The sequence below is a fragment of the Aythya ferina genome (assembly GCF_964211825.1).
Source record: "Aythya ferina genome assembly, chromosome: 4".
NCBI classification, from domain to species: Eukaryota; Metazoa; Chordata; class Aves; order Anseriformes; family Anatidae; genus Aythya; species Aythya ferina.
In genome coordinates, this window is record NC_140300.1 from 32,780,636 (window position 1) to 32,800,874 (window position 20,239).

The 20,239-nt window shown below is 37.6% G+C and overlaps 1 protein-coding gene across 6 annotated transcripts in view; it reads right to left on the minus strand.

The window, feature by feature from the left end:
• The window catches only part of PDE5A (phosphodiesterase 5A), a 134,851-nt gene that overhangs the window by 43,397 nt on the left and 71,215 nt on the right, over positions 1–20,239 (minus strand). For 3 of the 6 annotated variants that reach the window (XM_084518772.1, XM_084518770.1, XM_084518769.1), the window contains exons 2-3: positions 6,000–6,582; positions 4,465–4,554 (exon numbers count right to left, since the gene is read on the minus strand). In XM_084518772.1, the coding sequence (XP_084374898.1) occupies positions 4,465–4,554; positions 6,000–6,578 (669 nt within the window). In that variant the 5' untranslated portion in view covers positions 6,579–6,582. Of the gene's footprint in view, positions 1–4,464; positions 4,555–5,999; positions 6,583–18,920; positions 18,942–19,394; positions 19,528–19,575; positions 19,710–20,239 lie in introns of those variants that run through there. The other 3 variants (XM_084518771.1, XM_084518773.1, XM_084518774.1) reach the window with 3 other exon arrangements.

Genomic DNA, 20,239 nt, shown 5'->3' on the forward strand with positions numbered 1-20,239 from the left:
GTGATGCGTTGTACCTGAAGTTGGCATTGTGGGAAAAAAGAATTCAGTTGGCTAACCATAACACGCCTGGTTACGTTTTATAAAGTTCAGCAGGATACTTTGAATGGCTGTTGTAGACAGAATACCATCCTGATGTATGCCGAAAAGTTTCCCAGTGAGAGGACAGGACAAATTAAAACAAAACAAAACACAACTAAACAATTGGAGTGATCATTGCCAGAACAGAAGATTTGCCTTGCCAATTAGTGGGAAGTTCAATTCCACATACTTTAGGCTCAGAGCCCAGCAGATAGGTCTCAGTTAATTCAACTAGAAGTTCTCACATAAGAAAATCCTACAGATTTTAATAGGATTTAAACCAAAATAGTATTTTGTGGAAATTATTTTGCACACCAGAAAGGAAAAAAAAAAACACATTCCTGTACAGATTCTACTACAGCTATGATGACTCTTCCAGTCAGGAACCATCCCCTCTGCAGATATTGCAAACCAGACAGCTGTACTGAGCTTTGTATCAGTTCTCAATAACTGCATAAGTTGCTTCAAGCTAATGACTTCCATTCACTATTCAGTTCTGTAAGATTTTTTTTTCCAAAATGAGTGTTTGTTTGCAAATGTCTACAAAACCAGATGCAAGTAATTATCACCTTGAGAATTTCTCCGACAACTTCTGTAGTCTTTTTTCTGGGTGTTTGAATCCAAGACCAAGCAAAATCAGGGGAAAAAAAGTGCTACTGCATTTACTCACTTCATTAAGGGTACTATAGAAGGCAAATCAGTAGAATTTGGAGCTTCTGAAAAAAAATTGAAGGTTTAAGGACACACCAAAAATGCATTTTCACATACATAATATGAACAGCCACAGGACGAGGGGGAATGGACTAAAGTTGCACCTGGGGAGGTTTAGGTTGGATGTTAGGAAGAACTTCTTTACTGAAAGGGTTGTTAGGCACTGGAATGGGCTGCCCAGGGAAGTTGTTGAGTCACCATCCCTGGAGGTCTTTAAAAGGCATTTAGATGTAGAGCTTAGGGATATGGTTTAGTGGAGGACTTGTTAGTGTTAGGTCAGAGGTTGGACTAGGGGAGCTTGGAGGTCTCTTCCAACCTACACGATTCTGCGAACCTTAGATCTTCTGCCACTAGTGATAAATCCCTGATTTCTACATAAACACTATAGCACTAGAATGGTTAGTATTAATAGCTACAGCTAAATCCCGTGGCCATCATTTTTGTCTTGTAAAAGAAATAGCCTTGATAGCTGTGGTATGAGCTGGATAATACTGACTTTTCATTTGATTTTTTTTTTTTTTGTACTACTGAGGATGCTAATTCACTCTGTTTTGAAGGTTTTGAGGTGTTCTCTGATACACAGAGTAGGTCTATAGATTGATGTCTCGATAACTCTACACATTTCATATATTGATGTGAATATGTTTAACTCTGTAAAGTTATCTGCTGCAACAGAAGAATCACCAGAAGAGAAACTCTTTTAGGATGAAAAATGGAGTCTTTGCTGTGGCTTCACAGTCACCTTAGGACAATTTTAAATACTGGGATAGCTTTAGATGATTTCACCTAGAATCATTTTGTTGTTTGTTTTAAGCAGAGGGCAATTCAGATTACTCAAGGCCTGTCTTTCTCACTGTTTTCTTCAATGGTTATAAACAACAAATAATATAGTTTAGCATGACAGAAAGCGTCACATGGCAATCTTTTGGCATATGATGGGGTGGATGGAATTTCTGTTTAATTATTAGACATTATACAGCACTGATTTCCAAGTGCCAGAACTTTGTTCAAAGCCCCTGAAGCTACATACCAAGCTCAGTCAGTTTGTATTTGCAGTCTTTCATGGGAAAATGAAAAAACTCGTTACAAAGCTAGCACTGTACAAGCTTCTATGATCTGATATTAGATGACATAGTCAGCAGAATTTTCAGGATCTGAAATGCAACGTTTCTCTGACATTTGTGTCAGCAAGAACAGCTCAAGTAGGGGACTGAAAAAGAGTCCTGCTATCAAGTGAATGTGATTCCATTTTTGGTATGCATCTGTGCAGAGGTACTCATTTTCACTATTTGCCCTTTTAAGATTACTATTATTTCTTGAGTCCTTTTTATGAGCTCTTCTTTTCATCTATGGAATTTCTTATTAGTAGTTATTTTTAAGTGAGATGTTGGTTTCTCACATGCCTCATGGAAATACAGGAAAATGTGAAAAACATCTACTGGAAAAATCTCCGTACTTCAGCCGGCCCAGAGGATTTAATAATCAGCATGAGATTTTCTTAATCTCAATTATTTACTCTTTTGTTTTAAAAAATAGTACCAATACTAAACAAACATACAAAAAAGTCACAGTTGCTTCTCATTCTCAGTGTTTATTTTTGGATGTTTTCCAGAATCATCTCTTGACTGTGACTGCTGACATCCTGGGCTAAGGAAGCAGTCGCTAGCCTCCGTATTTCTAGAGGGGCTTTGGGAATTTATTTATTTATCACAGGGAGGAGCCCATATTCTGTTTTATTTATTTTTTTTTAAACAGAAAAAGCAGATGGCAAATTAAAGGCTGATTTTCCCTGACTCCAAAATCTCTCCAGAAGCATGTTAGCAAACTGTTATGGTGAGAGGAACAAAAACCTTCTGGTATAGACTTCAAATTCAGGAAAAAATAAGTGTTATCTTTTCCTAGGAGAGATTTTCTAGTTTAACCCCTTCAAATTATTGCATACAAGAATGAGTGTAACAGACTCTTCAAACTTCACATTGGCTGAAGCTTTCAAAATAAACATGTCCCTGCTTCATTTCCACTTGCTGATGCACTTAGGAGTAGAAACCTAGCTGAAGATACGGCCAATTGCAGGCTTACTCAGCCTGTAAGTCATGGTGTTTCACTAACAGACTACAGTTCTTATTCTTTCCCTACCTACCACAAAGGCACAATGAGAAGTTTGCACTTTGGTGCTCCCTGGCTAGCAAGATCTTGTACTTCATTTCTGATCCCGCTTATATAGAACACAGCATTTTTTCTTCTATTCAACAAAAAGAAAATGGGATGGCATGGGTGAAATTTAAAACCTTGCATCAGCCTGACATGGAATGCTGCTCCACACAGCATCTGATTTGCTCATCAGCTGGCCCAGGGCCAGCAGTGGCTGCTGCCAGCTGGAAATGGGAAGACTTCGAAGCGGGTTTGGGACTAGGAGAGGAAGACTAGAAGCACTGTCCGCAAGGTAGTGTCAAGTCAGTTTCAAGTTCTGTCCTTGGAAAAATTGAAAGAATATTTTAAACCAAAATTTGCAATAGGTGAAGAAAGGAAATCCTGGCTGATCGTCTGAGCCAGCTACAGTTAGATTCAACAAATAAACTCAGTCAAGTGTTTATGGAAAATGGAAAGGCAAGAAAAAGAAGGTATGATATCTTCAAAACAATCTTGGCAACATCTGTTTTTGGAGTTTGAACTTTCTGGAACCAAATGATAAATACTCTGAAAAATAAAGGAATTACAGGAAAGAAGATCTTCATCTTAAAGCTCTGATGTACTCTATAAAGAACCCTATGCTGTGCAAGCCTCCTAAGAACTGATGATGTACCTGAAGGCTACTGCTTTCAGGATCAAAAACCAAACAAAATACACACACACAAAAATACCAACCAATTAAGAAATCCTAACTACCTAAGTAAAACAGTGGTGCCTGCTTTTTTTTTGATCCCAGTTTTGTGCTTTGTCTTCACTGAATGTACTCTTGAAGTGGTCAATGCTAGAAGACAAGTTTGTAATAAGAATTCTCCCTACTGCAATTGTATCAGGTAGGGTATCAGGTAGGAAGGTAGAACTTCTGTGAGAAGTAGCACTGATGGGAAATACATGCAGGAGTTCACATTATTTTATATTTGAAGTAATTTGACTTTACATTACATGACTTATCAATGACTTCTCTAAATCACATCAACACCACGTGTTTTCAATGCCTGATCTTAAGCATTTAATGTGTTTCTTAATTTATTACTTATGAGCTGAGTTAACAGAATGTAAAAACCTTTTATACAATGATAAAAAAATAATTTATGTACTCTAAAGAACATAACCTAGATAAAACCCAAGCTAAAGCACAGTAACTCTTAATTGCAATCTGAGTGTGCGCTGAGATAGACCAATAAACCTGCAGAGAACTTTAATGCTGACAGATACTAGGTACAGGAAACATGAACAGCACTTCTGAAGTTAAATTCGTATATTCTACTTCTGCATCTGGGGGGTTAAACTCTTCTTGACAATTCCCTTTGGCTTACATTACTGAACTAGATAAGATAAAAGTCCGAGCAATCATAAGCACGCAGTCTTTTTTTAAAAAAAAGATACGGGTTTATGCTGTAAGATAATGACTGACAGCTAATGAAAGTTGAAAGAATTAGCATATCTGGAAACTGTATTACATGAAGTGAACCCAATGCTGCAACTTACCTCTTCCCTGTGATTCTTTATTGGCATACAAAGAATACTCTGAGTCTTATACCCCGTGATCTGGTCAACTTCTGCATTGAATCGTGGATCCTGATATAGGAGAAAAAAATAGTTAGTTGACTACTTGCTTAAAGACTGTTTCTTTTTCTTCCCTGGTTTAAAGGTTAAAAAAGTACAGTATCTGACTGAGCTAGTAATGGAACCTTTATATAATTATTAACTGTTACCTAAGATAGCAAAGTTGTTACTGCTGGAGTGGGTTAACAGGAAAAACAAAAACAAAAACAACAAAACAACATTTATATGGAACATGAGTGCCTGTGGATAAATACAACTGCCAGAAAGAACAACAAAACAATTTTAGAAGCCTTTCTTGAGCCTAGACCATCATTATAAAGAACTTATGCATGGAGTAACTATCTCTAGTATAGCTTTTATCATCAAAAGGAAATTACAGAAACATACTGAAAGACATATGGCCACAGAAAAACAAAGTGTCCTGAAAGTGGTTAATGTTTTTGCTTTTACTCACATCTTTTTTTTCAGTTATTGTTGTTATAAAACTTTAAATCTCACTAAAATACACATGTAACTATATATAAAGCTGCTGTTCTTTCTCTAATAATTGATTTCAAGTTGAGCATGATAACAAGGGAAAACTTTTAAAATACAAGGATAGATGATGCCCCATTGGAGACATATCAATAAAAGCTTTTCCACAAAGTGCCTAAATAAGTGTTTGCTGAAAATTAAAACAACATATACAATCATACTGTGCTCCTTGCTGCTTCTGAAGAACAGTACTGAGATTAACCAAGAGATGATCAATCAGAAGTGGTAATTTTTTGCCCTCTATGCTTTTATTAGTTAACTAAATCTTCCATCGTCCCTAGATTCAAAGCACAAAATAAGCCTATCCAAACAGCCTGGAATGAAGAGATGTTAAAAGGAGGTGTAAGACAGGTCCTCTCCCAGTGCTGGATTCTCTTTCTTTTTTCATCTAGCCTTGTATTAAGTTATGCAAATTGCCGAGTATTATTTCATTTGGGAGACTGCTATACAGTTCAAAGCCTCACCCTGTTCTTATTCATTCAGATCCTGCTCTTTGTGCCCCAGATATGATAAACTTCTCAAAATTATTTTCAGTCACAGGACTGTAGTTTTGCAAATAATTACTCATGCTTATAACTTCATTTATTTTCGTGTGGAAGTATCTTATGTCCTTATACATAAACATTTATGTGTCCAAAGCTAGAAATGTAAATACGGGTGTGTATGTAACTGGTTAAGATAGGGCTGAAAATCTGACTGTCAAACTTAAATAATTGATTTTGATGCTACCATTCCTCTAACATTAGTCACAGCTACAAGTTTCTGCATCTGTGTGCATGTGTAATGCATCTATTCTAATGGGAAATTTAGTGTCAGGTTTGCCACTAAGTCAACAAGGCTCCAAATACATATGCTAAAATGACAAAATCACATCATCTTTTTCTAGTTTCAAGATTTGTTCAAGATAGCTTTTCTTGGTTTACCTCATAGGCATTTTTGATGTTCAGAGGCTGGCCGATAGCAGCCACGTGGCCCACGATGCCCTTGTTCCACTCAAGGCGAATGCAGCTGTTTGAAGCTTCTTCTAGGGTGGAGCCTTCAGCCACATCAAACAGTCTGCTTACAAGAAACTTCTCATTAGAGCTATCCTCGCAGACCAAGAACAGGGAATAGCGATCAGCTGCTATAAGCTCATGGATATGTAGGAAAATTTTATGGCAAAGTGCTGTGACATCCAAGTGACTAGAAATATCTTTCACAAGTTCTAAGAGCCTTGAGCACTGATCCCCTGCACTGGTCCCAATCCTTGGAGATTGCAGAGGCATCTGTTCCTTCTTTTCAGAGCCAGAGAGGAAGCTCACTGCTCCTACTGAGTCCTTGACAAAAATAGGCCGTAATGGTCTGTCAAATTCAGAAGCAGAGATTTTCCTTGCTGGTGTCCCAGAGTTGGTGGTCTCAGCACAGGCAGGCTGGTGACAAGCACAGGATTCACTCTGAGACTTGGTTCCCTCCTTGCAGACAGGGATGGTATGAACTCTCTCAGCAAACCATGCATTAACCATTTCTCTGTAAAACAAAAATAAAATGTAGTAAATCATATAAGTTAAAAATATTTAGGAACTAACACATATTTGAAGAAAACACTACAAAGAGGATAACTTTAAGCTTTTTCATACAGTGGACATGAGTGCACCTTTAGAGTTCCACCTAGAGGAAATACGTGAATAGGCTGGAGGAAGACTGCTTATTCTGTGGCTTTCAGAATACAGGAGATCAAAAGTCTACACTATAATTTAGTGCTTGAAAAGTTCGGGTCCCTCCCATTCCTAAGATATGGAATTATTTATAAGATGTGCGTGTATATATATATCTAAAATTCTGTGTGTGTGAAAACAAAGCTTTCTGTTTTAATTCTATTTTTCTAGACCATTTCTTAATGTTTTAAATGATAATTTTGAACTTCAATTCCATCAAAGCACCTGCAATCTCTCCTATTTTTATGTTGTTCTTATGTTGTTTGTCCATTGTTTTAAGTTAATTTTCCCTGCTGTCTCACAACTTATGAAAAATGCTGTTTGAGAGTCAACATTCAAGCTTTGCTTAAAAACTGTCAGAAAGAAACACGAATATTTCTAATTCAAACCTCTTCAAAACAATAAAAACATGCTTTCATACCTCTCCCATTTAAGCTCCTTGAGGATGAAACTCATTGCCTAATTCAACCCAAAATAATGTTTTTGAAGTGTTCAAAAATTAATACTAAACTTTTTAAAATATATTTTTAATGTTAAATCTCCAGAACTTCAATTATATCATCCCTAAATGCAGACTATCTTGAATTATCCATAAACACATACATTAAAAAAAAAAAAAAACTATACTTTCTTATCACTATATTTAAAAAAAAAAAAAATTACTCTATGCTGTGAGGAAACTTTGTCACATGATCTACTCTCAGAAGAAATGCTTTTTCTGAATTACATAATGTTTGCCCTACAAACAGCAAATATCCTATTAAAAAGTCTGATCTCTTGGAAGCCTTTCATGGTGGTCATATTTTAAATTTGGGATATTTTTTATTTGCTCAGCAGACCACAGGAATTTCAAGACTGAAGCTGAATGAAACCATGGAAATTAATCAGGGTAGTCAGCCTGTGATCAGTTACATGCATCAGTATAGTTGTTAATTGTTAATTCAGAGTAATATAACTGATTGAAATCTAAAATCCACCAGTACTATTTTTATTAAGAAGCAGTCCATAACAGGAGACTTATTTGTCTTATATCAGTTGTGAAAGCGTTCCTCAGATTCTGCAATCACATACAATTTGGAGGCCTCAACTGTAGGAAAACATGCTATGAAAAATTGAATTCATTTAGGAAACAGTGTGAGTGTAAAGAGAGCACTTGAGCAAAAGAAAATCATGATGTTACCCACCCCACCTCTTTGTGAACTACTTAATAATTTAGCCCCCACCTCAAAAAAACGTTTTTTTTTTTTTTTTTTTTTTTTTTTTAAGGCAGATCTCATTCAATACAGCACTGTGAAACGAAGTCCTTCTTTTATTCACACCAGTGCAACTCCAAATAAGTAGGTAGCCTATTTTTTTTTCCTCATCATCATGCAAAACTTTACACAGATGGGTAATATCATTCACAGCCTCACTGACCTTCAAGGCTGACTGGTCAATGTGGTCACACATCACGTGTGTGATGCACATCTGTGAATCTTCTGAAGATGAGAGTCTTGAGTTGTAAGGGTCTTTGTCCAAAACCACTGAATGAAATGTTGGACACAGTTAAGGCGGTGGGAGTTTTGCCTCAGAGTTCCACCGAGCTAGGATTTCATTCCTTGTTTTTACATTTTCCATGAAGCTCCTGGAACAGCCCTTACCGTAGCAGTGATATACCTCAGTCAACATCTATTATAAATTTCCCAGCAATACAAAGCTAGTCCAATTACTGGAAACATGGTGCCAGAGAACACAATGAAATTCCATTGTTATTCTGCAAGGGTTTTGGTTCATTGCTTAGCTACTTATTAGTAAAGGAAGTAAACTCTGCTTTTTAAGTATAAAAGCTACCAGTGATCCTTCTGGATTACAGCAGCAATGTATACTTTTTGTGAAGTCATCTCATCCAAATACTTCATGCAGTGAAAAAACATAAGGAGCAATTAATGTATTATTAAGACTACGATTTTAACAAGATTATTTGATAGTACTTAATCTGCATAAATACCAGATGTGGGAGTTGTGACCATGTATTGTTGAAATATGTAATATAATTTGCGCAGGGCAAAATTACACTTGCAAAAGCTGTTTCAGTGAGAGCCAAAATAAGAATCTAGCAATTGATAACATTTGGATTTTTCATTTTAAAATTGAATGAGAAAGCAGAATAAAAAATAGTAATGAAAATGACCAAAAATATCCTTAAGAAAGAGAACAAAATGCAAAATTTTTTTAGGTAAGCACAGTACAACTTCTCAAATCACTGCTTATAACTTGTCATCATATGTGCTTTTTATTTGGGTTCTTTTTGGTTTTGACATTAATCTCAACAGAATCAATTACTTGGAAATTTTAGTTTTTTTTTTTCTAAACAAAATTGAGCATCTAGCACTAAAGCTTCAGAGACAAACCTGAAAACATGAGCTGTGTGCATGTCTCAGACACAGAAAAGTAAATAGAGAATGATCAATAGTTTGAAAAGAGGTCTTGTGAAGTGAGCCAGTTTCACATTTGTGCATGCTGACTTGATTTTTGAACGTAAAGGACTGGCATCCATGTAAAGTAAGATTTTAAAGAGACTGTAATAACATATAACCGGATGGAAGCTTTTTTCAACTAGCTAGCAATTAGGTACAGTGATTTGTCTAGGTATGTTAGGAAATGGATCGGTGTGAACCTGTACTATTGCTGAGTGACAGCAATTTTAGAGTAATCCGATTTTCTGCTTATTTACACTTGAGGAAGTGAGAATATAAAATGCTACCATTTTGCTTAGCTCTGTACACTGAATTTACATAGGTGGATACGTTGATACAAGACATAAGGCAGAAAAAGATTTAGGTCTCCCTTATGGACAAAACAAAAGCTAAAGCAGAAATTCAGTTTATCATTTGAAACTTACCTTTTTCCTACTAGTTTACTTTTGTGTAATGATGTCTTCTGGCTTTAATAGTGGAGTAATAATAATCAGTAAGAACAATATATGCTGAATTCTAATACCACTTCTCACGCTGTGGCCATGAAATAATTTAGTAAAAAGCCAAAAAGGTAAAAGCTATGTAAAATAAACTTTCTAATGTTTCTCTATCTGCTGGAGGTTGTTGAGGGATGTGGAACGTAACTGTAAAGCCTTTCCAGTGAAAGTAATTACATTTCTTTAATAAGGACTGGCTACTTGTTAGCTGTCTGCATTACTTATATAATGCTTTGACATTGAACAGAACTGTATGTGAAGCTGCATAATTACAAGCAACATATTCCTCTCCCCCTTAATGTCCCTTAGATGATGGTCCAATAAATTGCCAACACAGCGCGCAATTTTCAAACAGCTCTGTAGGTTCACAACAACACCAAAAAAATCCTTAGCTATACATTTTAAAGCATGGTTTTCAACTTCAAACCATTTAGGCATTTTAGTTTAGGCAACAGGAAAGTTGCTCAAATTCAGCTGGAATAAGAACAGTGTTCACTGACCTTTACTGAATGCCTCTTCTAACAAGGAAACTATTTAGCTCGTTTTACTCATACAGTTATGGGTGGAAGAACTAGCATTTCACATTAACTGGCATATTCTAGCTCTATTTGAAATCTATGAGATGAATTCTTGACGTACATTTGCTCGTTGACTTTCTATCCTATTTAACAATGTATGACGAATATTATTACAAACAACTATTTTCTCATCATGGGGTGATCTCAAGGTATCTGACACCAGACACATACTGAACCACAGGTAAGTGACTGGAAATTAGTAACAAGTGCTAAACGTGACTAAGATGTGGTTTTGAAAGGACTACGTGAAGAAACAAACACTTGTGACCACTCTATTCATACGAGTAGCCTTCAGTAAGCACTGGCATTGTTAAGAGCTGACGCCCTTGCAAAAATTATGTTAAGGTGAAAGTAAGTTTAGAAATTACAGCAGTGTGTTAAACAGGAGCAGATACTGATTCATAGTGGTCTACACAGATAGTTAAAACCAATGCAATGTTTCCATCACAGCAAAGCTTTTCAGTCACTGCAGGTTAGGGAGATACAGACATCTGCACTCATTCCTCATGTGCTGCACACATCCTTCTCTGCACTATGATCTTTTACTGCGCTGTGAGCTTCCACCTGAGAAAGCTATGATTTATTCCAGAGTTCATAAGCATGACTACGAAGTAACCATTCTTTAGTCACTTCTTTCAGTCTTTCCTCTCAACTTCAAAGGATCATGATAAAGACTGCTGAATTTGGCAGGTGATCTCATCAGCAGATGATAAAATTTGAGAGGAGTTTTCAAGAGGGGATGAGAAGCAGATGAAAATACAATGGAAGATAAAACATTTTAAGGAAAAAAAAAAAGATTGTGTGATCATCTTTGTAATCACTTGTATCCAACTACACACCTATTATCTGCATCACATTATCACTCAGGAACTTTAGAAGAGCTAAGACTCTTTGGCACTGGTGCGTTAAAGATTGTACAGGAAGTAGAACCTTCCTTGAAGCAAGAGGTTTGCAATTTGAATAGATAACAAAAATAGAAAAATCAGTGGTCAAGAAACCATAGGCACAAGGAAGAGACATGGCTTGAGACAGTTCAAGCAGTTATACCTCAAAAGAACCTCAGCTTGATTTTCTGTGCCTTACTTATCAAAACATGCCGACCTGACACTAATTACTATTCTACTCACACACTGGGAACGTTAAATAATTTATTGCACCCATCTTTGTGTCCTTGAGATTATCTTCAGAATGCACCACATCTCAAAAAAAAAAACAAAAAAAAACAAAAAAAAAAACAACAAAAAAAAAAACACTGGTGAAGATGTTTAAAGAGTAACAGCAAAATTATAGTTGCTTTGCTCACACTTATGTAAGACCATACTCTTATGACCATTCAGTGAGCATTTAGAATCTTTGGACAAAATCTGCAAAAACAGAGCACAAAAATAATACTGAGAGGCAACTATGATAGTATGCTGCATCCTACTCATCTTGCACCGAGATAGGTAGTAATTACAGTACCATGAAAGTAACAGATGTTGAATGGATTTTAGTGAAACAACAAATAATTTCCCATACATTTTCTCTGTTGCTCATAAATTGTTCAAGTATACAACATGTAATATTTCAGCAGTTGTGTAGGATGTTTTGCTAGCTTTTCATTTAAACTAGCAGTTACTGGTAATACACTTCAAGAGAGGGATTCAATACAAACTTGCCTACTACAGAATGGTAGCTTTTGAGTATCCAAATTCCTGTGGCCTAATCCTGCTAGTGTTGAAGTCAACAATATTTCAAGCCAAGCCTGATATCTATTTCTCAATTTCTTTCCTTAATGTAACCACTAGGTGTCTTCAAATTTCTTTCCTGTGTCTTGACATAATTTAGATATAGAAACCACTTAACGGGTTAACAAATTGAAATCCATTCAATTTTAACAAATGAGCATGAAATTCACAACAAGCATCTTGGATATTCAACTTGCCTTCCCGTTTTCTTTCTAGTACATCCTATTTCACAATCATGTGCAGAGAAGGGCAACGAAGCTGGTGAGGGGCCTGGAGAACAAGTCCTACGAGGAGCGGCTGAGGGAGCTGGGCTTGTTCAGCCTGGAGAAGAGGAGGCTCAGGGGCGACCTTATCGCTCTTTATAGGTACCTCAAGGGAGGCTGTAGCGAGGTGGGGGTTGGCCTGTTCTCCCACGTGCCTGGTGACAGGACGAGGGGGAATGGGCTTAAGTTGAGCCAGGGGAGTTTTAGGTTAGATGTTAGGAAGAACTTCTTCACTGAAAGGGTTGTGAGGCACTGGAACAGGCTGCCCAGGGAAGTGGTGGAGTCACCATCCCTGGAAGTCTTCAAAAGACGCTTAGATGTAGAGCTTAGGGATATGGTTTAGTGGAGGGCTGTTAGCGTTAGGTTGGAGGTTGGACTCGATGACCTTGAGGTCTCTTCCAACCTAGAAAATTCTGTGATTCTGTGGTTTGAAGTGGTTTTGTTTCCTTTCTAGCTATGGAAAGATTTAAATAAACTGTGCAAGACCTCATTAAATGGAAATAATAAAAATAACTGTAAAAGTATGTTTACACATGAACTAAAAAAAAAAAAAAAAAAAAAAAGACAAAGACAGTAACTGCTTTTTGCTTTTCCTTAAACCCTTGTCCACTTATAGTTACTAGAGATGCTATTCCTATGTGGTAGGCAAAGAATTTGTGAAGACAAAATATGACTTAAAGTTGATGTCAATTTTGGGGCACAACTTGGTTAAATATATAAACTTACATTTAATGTTAAACATGCAAGTTGTCCGATGGATTTCAATTTGAATACAGATCCAAATGAAGAATTCTGATTCTGGACTCAAATCATGGTCATGTAAATTAACTTTTCTAACTATGAAATAATATAAATCTTGTCTGATGCTCATATTATTTTTAAAATAGGAGGCACAGGTCAACTTATTATTTGAAGCAAAACTATTAGAAATGGGAAACTCATTATCAGACTGTTCTAAGCTATTTTCACATTTTCTTTAAGAAAACTGCAAGCCTAACTTTTAACAAGAGCTGTCTTCCCTAAAATGGGCTTTCTACTCACAGTATAAAGAAAGACACAGTAAATCCTATGAGATTGAAGGTCAAATTCTAAAACATGACCTTTTAGTTCTCCTCCAAATGTTTACTTCTCATTCCAGGCTCAAAAAATCGTAAAAATAACCATGGATCTAATTATTTTGTTGTGGAAAGCAACAGCACAATGCCAGTGGCTTTGGTGAATGACTGATTAAAAGTTAAGTGTACACCTGCCTGGAGACTTCCCATAAATCTTAGGCACTGGTTCAGTTCCACTTAAAGTCCCAAAATAGGGGTTAAGTAGGACTTAAGTGGTGCAGAGGCTTTGGGCTGGCCCTCTGTGCTGGGGTGAGTTCACCATAATGCACAGATAAATGGGAAAATATATATCTTTTACCAAGCAAATATATTTTGTGGCTATATTTTCAGTGCCAGACCTAATGTGAAATTACAACCATTGAGTAATTCACAAGGGCCATTTAAGCAGGGTTTCTTTTCTGGCACTTTGTAAATAGCTCCTTTTGTATTTAATGCTGTCCCCCCCCCCCCTTTAAAAAAAAAAAAAAGTAAATCTCATAAATCAAGAAGCATTCCATATAAATATACACGTTTCTTTCCAGTAAGGAAAATAAAGATTTATATTTTGTGATTTTATTAATTATATTTATTCATGACAAAAGCAAAATGCCTCCTCTTTAATGCTGAAAATGAAAATAGGTTGTTGCATATTAGTTCAAGTCAAGAATGTATTGTCTAAACTGGCTTTGTTTCTTACTCTGGATCATATATTCTCCACACAGTTCAACTTTAATCTAATATTTGAATAAACATGAATATAGGCTATGATATTTAAATGTACTTTCTTTGATCTGACGATATCACAAGTGATGGGTCATGAATTTTATCCTTGTGCTTGTTAGCTAGCAAAATTTCTACACCCTAGAAACCTCCCTTCAGCTTCAAAAATCACATTGATGTGGTATTTTTATTTTACATCCGTAGTCTTTATACTAATCCTGCACAAATACATGAATTTCCTCCTCATGTAAGCAGCTGGCAATTGTGAAGATTCAATAGATACCCAACATAAAAGTTTCGTGAACTTTTACAATTTTAAAAATAAAAGTGTCTAACTTCCCTGTCTCCCACAAGGGCAACATATACCTCAACTCTACTTTCTTTCCCATTGCCATAAATTTAGACCCTGTTCTCTAAATTCATCCTATTAACAGCAACAAGAAGGGAAATGAATTTCAAACACCTATTGGTATTTGCACAAGCACTGTAATACAATACTAAAGTTACCCTGAACCCAAAGAAGGCAGGAAGATGTTAACCATAGTCCATCTTATTTTTCACCTGGTCGCTAAGGTTCACCAGTAGTATTTTAGTTAATGTGCTGACACACCTATTTGTTTCTTGACTGCCTAAGGCAAACAGTAAGTACTAAAAACTTGTTCTCCTTGCAGATGCTCAGTACTATCTGCTGACTAGTTTACCTTCATGCCAAAGATTCTGTGTAGAAGTTCAGCTTATAGCTTTTTGGTAATTAAAGATAGAAATCACTTACTAACCATTTGTAACTGTTTCTCAAATGATATTTTCTTCAGTCTCCAGTATTTGCTGTTTTAAGCATTGTTTCCAAAATACTCAGGCACAGACCTAACTTTATTTCCAAGAATAAATGCCAAACAGACTTAATCACATTTACAACTTCATTAATGTGGATAACATTCAAAAAACATTCAGGATGGTAAGAAATCAGGAAATCAAAATATTTTGGGATGTACTTTGCAGTTGTCAAGAAAGGCAAAAGGGTATAGAGATTATTTATAAATGAAATAACTATGGAGATTGTAAGACCTACAAGAAAACTTTCCAAGATTTCATAGAAATCTTTTTTTTTTTTTTCCCCTGTATTCCTTTCTCAGAAAAGTTCTGTAAATAGCTAATAAAAGTAAGTGGAAGAAAACATTCAGATCCCTGCATTAACGCCACTGCTTCCTGTGGTTTTCTAGACATGGTCCAAAGAATCAGTGGGTCTGCCGTCCACTTGTAAATGCTTCACATCAAGTAATTTAGAAAAGCAAATCTACTTTCAGCATATTTGAAAAATTTGCATAGAATTCTGTGCCTCCACTGGAAAGTTGTAAGAGGTCCTTCAATCATAGAAGTTTAAAAACCACTGCCTACTTACCATGGTCACATTAAGGATGAATATGGCTCATACTTGTATATTCTAAGGATTAGTATTTTTTCCATAAACAATTTTTTTTTTTTTTATAAAAAGCTAGACCAAAACACATTTCTGTGCAGAATATTTTATATTCTTCTGTCTTTTATAATCTGAATTTTCATACACTTGCTAAAAAAAAAAAAAAAAAATCATTTCCTTTTAATTAGAAAAAAATAAGCACACATTACCAAACAAAGCAACGACATCCTTACAGACAATATTTATGAGATTAAACATAAGTCGCCAACTCAAAAGGAATGGCATTTTTGAAAAGCCCTCTAGACATGGAGACTAGAAGGCAAGTGTCCTAAGTACACCAGGCAGCACATTACAAACTGATTGTCCGCCAACCACCAAGAAGAAAAAACAACAACTGTACTCAAGTTATTTTCAAAGTAATAAATGTAATTGATATATTCATATTGTGCAATCTCTGAATTCCAGCAAAGTGCAGGTTCCCAGTAAATGCCACTTCTGGAATCCTCAGTGAAGCACTATGAAGTACCATGCTGTTAAGGACATTTATTTTTCCAAAAACCACCCCACCTTAATTCATTTGTAAATATTCCCCAGCCCTGTTTAATAAACCAAGATGTATTTATAACAAAATAACCCTATTTCCAGTGAGAGACATACAAGGGTTGGTTTAATAATTTATATCTGTTGTGCCATACGTTTAGGAAGCCAGACAAAAACTGTCTGGAACAATGCAAATGTCTCTAACCAAGAAGAATTTTTACTTTGGTTGTTTTGGCAGCCTGCTGCTTGTGATCGCAAAGAGCACCAAAAGAGAATCCCTCTCATATCAGTAAGAGTAGGGACAAGCAGGAAGTTAGAAAAACACAAGTATTCCACAGAGAGTTAAAATAAGTATGAAGTTTGAACGTGAAAATGCAATAATTATTTTTATGGAAATATAGAATGATAGAACTTTAGGAAGACAAAAACGGCAACAGATTCAGTCGTAAATGCAGTACAGTTTTGTGACAATAACATCAAATTATACTTTATAGCTTCTGAACATGAGCTACAAAGTGTCTTTAAACAACACTATGGGTAAACTCAAGGCAATCTAAAATAAGTATTGTTTTGCTTGAAAACTCTTCTGCTTTCTGGGAAGCCAAAATATGATACGCAATGCTAAAACTTTGAACGAGGGAAAATAACAAGAGGAGCTGAAACAAAAAGCAAGGAATAAAATATATTGCTTAGATGTAGTAGGAGCCAGGCATTTATGAATTCTTGAACCCCTAAGTGTGCAGTAAGAAACCCTCCAGCCAGAAGGTCTGCCAACCAGCAGACTGAATCCCTAAGTGAACCAAATTTGTCTCCGATAAAACTTCACTGAGTGCTGGTGACATACTTCCCCTTTGTTGTTCTGCACTTTGATCAGCCTGTAGCACTTCATGGATAATAGCTATTTATATTATCTCCATATACTATTTGTCTCCCTAGTACAAAAGAAAGTAATAAATAACTGATTCTGTAGCTTCCTACTTATGGGATCACAGTTTATTCACATACTGTTAGGAGGGATAGATTTAAAGCTATTCATCTGTACATGCTTGTGGGATTGCAACCTTGTGCTGTGCAGGTGGAAGTCAATCATCCGAGCTTTATCGCAGGACTTGTCAGTGCACCTAGCCATCGGAGACTTGAGGGAGGCAGCAATGTGGCCTGCCTCCAGACACCGTCAGCCTCGAGGCTTTGCAGGATCAAAACACAAAGTGTAAACCCTGTGGATATAATTATCTCCTGCAACACATTTTAGGGGTGAGGACAAAAGCAATCATTAACCAGAGGACCTGCCACCCTTCTCCCCAAGCATCCAGAGAGTCTACTGATGAGCCTATCAACTCTGCCAGTTGTCACACCCACGTCATAAACAACAATTAATACAAACTAATAAAAGCAAATGTTTTCTTTTGAAGTGCCACCATGTCGGAAAATGCATAAGTTAAATGATGAAAACTGATACTAACATGAAACTGACGCATGCAAAATGAAAGTTATCACTTGCTCCAGGAATATAAGATATGACTCCCATACTTAATAAATAAATAAATAAAATCTGCAGTGTAAGGCCACCTAAAGTATTTATTTTATTAGTATTAATTAGACACCTAATTCTACAAACAATTTTTTTTGGAGGCAGAATTACCAGAACACTGCAAGAGTGAATTAATTACACAGAAATATAAATATAAAAATTAATGCCTAGCATAAAATGCAATTGCTAAATTAGGGTCTGACTCTAAGCCAATTATCATCAGTAGAAAGGGCTTGTATTACTCTGTAATAAGGGGTTTTGCTGGTGATCTGTTCCTGCATGTGAACATTTGAAGAACAGAGAGAGAAACTTTTGCCATTAGCAATTTTGCATATCTTACTCCTCATCACTAGGCATGATATGCCTCTGCTCTGTAAGATACCACGGTAACTAACTTTTGGTCAACTGCTTTCAGGACCTGTGAGGACTTACGCATATTATAAAAAGAAAAAACCAAACAACAACAAAAAGATCAGCAGTAAATTAAGATTAGAAAACAGTAAAAACTAGCTCAGGGAGCATTGTTTTACATGACAGAATAAATCTAATGCTAATTAACCAAAACATTCACGGCATAGTCTGTTCAATGTACTGCTGTAGCACAAAGTTTCAACTAAAACAAAGAATAGCATTAAATGTTAGTGGGTTGTGGGTTTTTTTCCCTTTTTTAAGCTCCAAAATAGCACTATAATGTAGAACATTAAACCTTTTATCAGAACATTAAACCTTTTATCAGGTTTACAGGGTATCATTTCAGTGAATAAAACTTGAACCATAGAATCGAATAACTCACAACTTGCCTAATCAAATACAAGCTAACATATGAAAGAGGCATTCCTTATTAAATATTTATAGTTTGCTATTTAGACAGTAATGCAAAAAAAAAAAAAAAAAAAGAAGAAAAAAAAGGCACTCTATGCAAAACGACAGAGAAGAGTTTCAAAACTAATACAATGTTTTCATCTCTATAAAACCATCACAATTACTGCGAAGCAACAACTCCAAGTCAACAGTTTTTCTGCAAAACCTCTAAATGCAGAGGCATTGCTGTCACAAAGACATGACTGGATTGCATTTGGGGAACTAGTGCCTGCTTCAGACCTACTCAAACACAAAGCTGCCTCAGCGTAAGAAAAGAGACTAACCAAACCCCTCCACGGGGAAAACAAATCTGACACAGCGGTTACTATTAATTAGCATTCCTATTTGTTCAATAGGACTTCCAGTTTCCAAAGGAAGCGTGACAAGCTGGACTAATAAAATGCTACTTCTCAAAGCTGCTAACACCCTATTTCCTGGGCAAACAAGCAACCCTTCAGTTACATACCATGCACTAGTGTTCTGTAGAATATCAAAGTTAACCACTTCCATCAGCTATACCCATGCACAGACTTTTTTAAAAATTCAACATTTTAAAGACTTATTTAAAGGCATTTTTTATTACTTTTCTGCTAAGGAAGAAGCAGCAGAGGAAAGAGGGATTGCATGACAGATGGTCACAAGAAAGCAGGTGACCCCCAAAGCCTTCTGGCTTGTTGCGAGTCAATTATTAATGGGGATTTCTCTTCTTACCGCCCCATCCCATGCAGAGAAGAGCAGCAAGTCTCATTCAGAATGCAGCCATCCCTGCTAAGTGACTTGGGAAAGAAGTAAATCAGCAGCAGTGAGCAGATGGAGAGGAGAGGAGAGGAGAGGAGAGGAGAGGAGAGGAGAGGAGAGGAGAGGAGAGGAGAGGAGAGGAGAGGAGAGGAGAGCCCGCGGAGGTGGTGTGTCCAAGGACCAAACCACAGGACTTACTAACCCGAGCTCTCCACTGAGATATACCGTGGGAGCCGCAGACCGCCTGTGCTCAGCATCCCCACTGCTTTGTTTATCGGAAAATATTCAAAATGGAAACCTGACTCCACTTCTAAAAATAGCTGAATTTACTCAGTTTCAACTCGAAGTCCCACTGGTGAAGTGTGACAACGGTGAGCAAATACCTCGTCTTATCTCCAAAGGGCAGCATGTCAGTCCAGGGGGGAAAGCCCAGACGAGATCTTCGGACCTTTACATTAGCTCTTGGCAAAAACCAAACCCGCAGAAGGACGGGAAGCGCGGTGCAGCCGCCCCCCCGGGCGCAGGGGAACTCGCAGCCGCTGCCTGCCCTGCGCCGCAGCCCGGCTCCGCGCTGCCCCCTGCCGGCCACGACGGCCGCAGAACGGCGAGCCCCAATCCCAATCCCAGCACCAATCCCAATCCCGGTCTCGGCCCCTAAACCTAAAGAGCCAGGGGCTCGGCTGCGCTCTTTAAGGACAGTCCCAGTGTGGGGGTGACAAGTTGCGCCTCGCTGCCCCTCCCGGCCGGCCGGCATCTCCCAGCGCCTCGCCGCGCTTCCCTCGGGCCGGCGGGGCCGGGCAGGGAGCAGCCCGCTGCCTGCTGCTCGGGGACTGCTGGGGGGCGAGGGCAGCCTCCGAGGGGCGAGGACAGCCCCCGAGGGACGAGGACAGCCCCCGAGGGGAGCCTGCCCCGGGGCCGCCGCCGGCTGCTTTCGGTCCTTGCTCTTTTCGAGGGTGGGGGTGGGGGAACGGCTTTTTGCTTTCCTTCGGGGGACAGCGAAGGAGAAGCGAGGAGCGCCCTTTCGCCGCCGAGGAAGGCTCTGCCTCC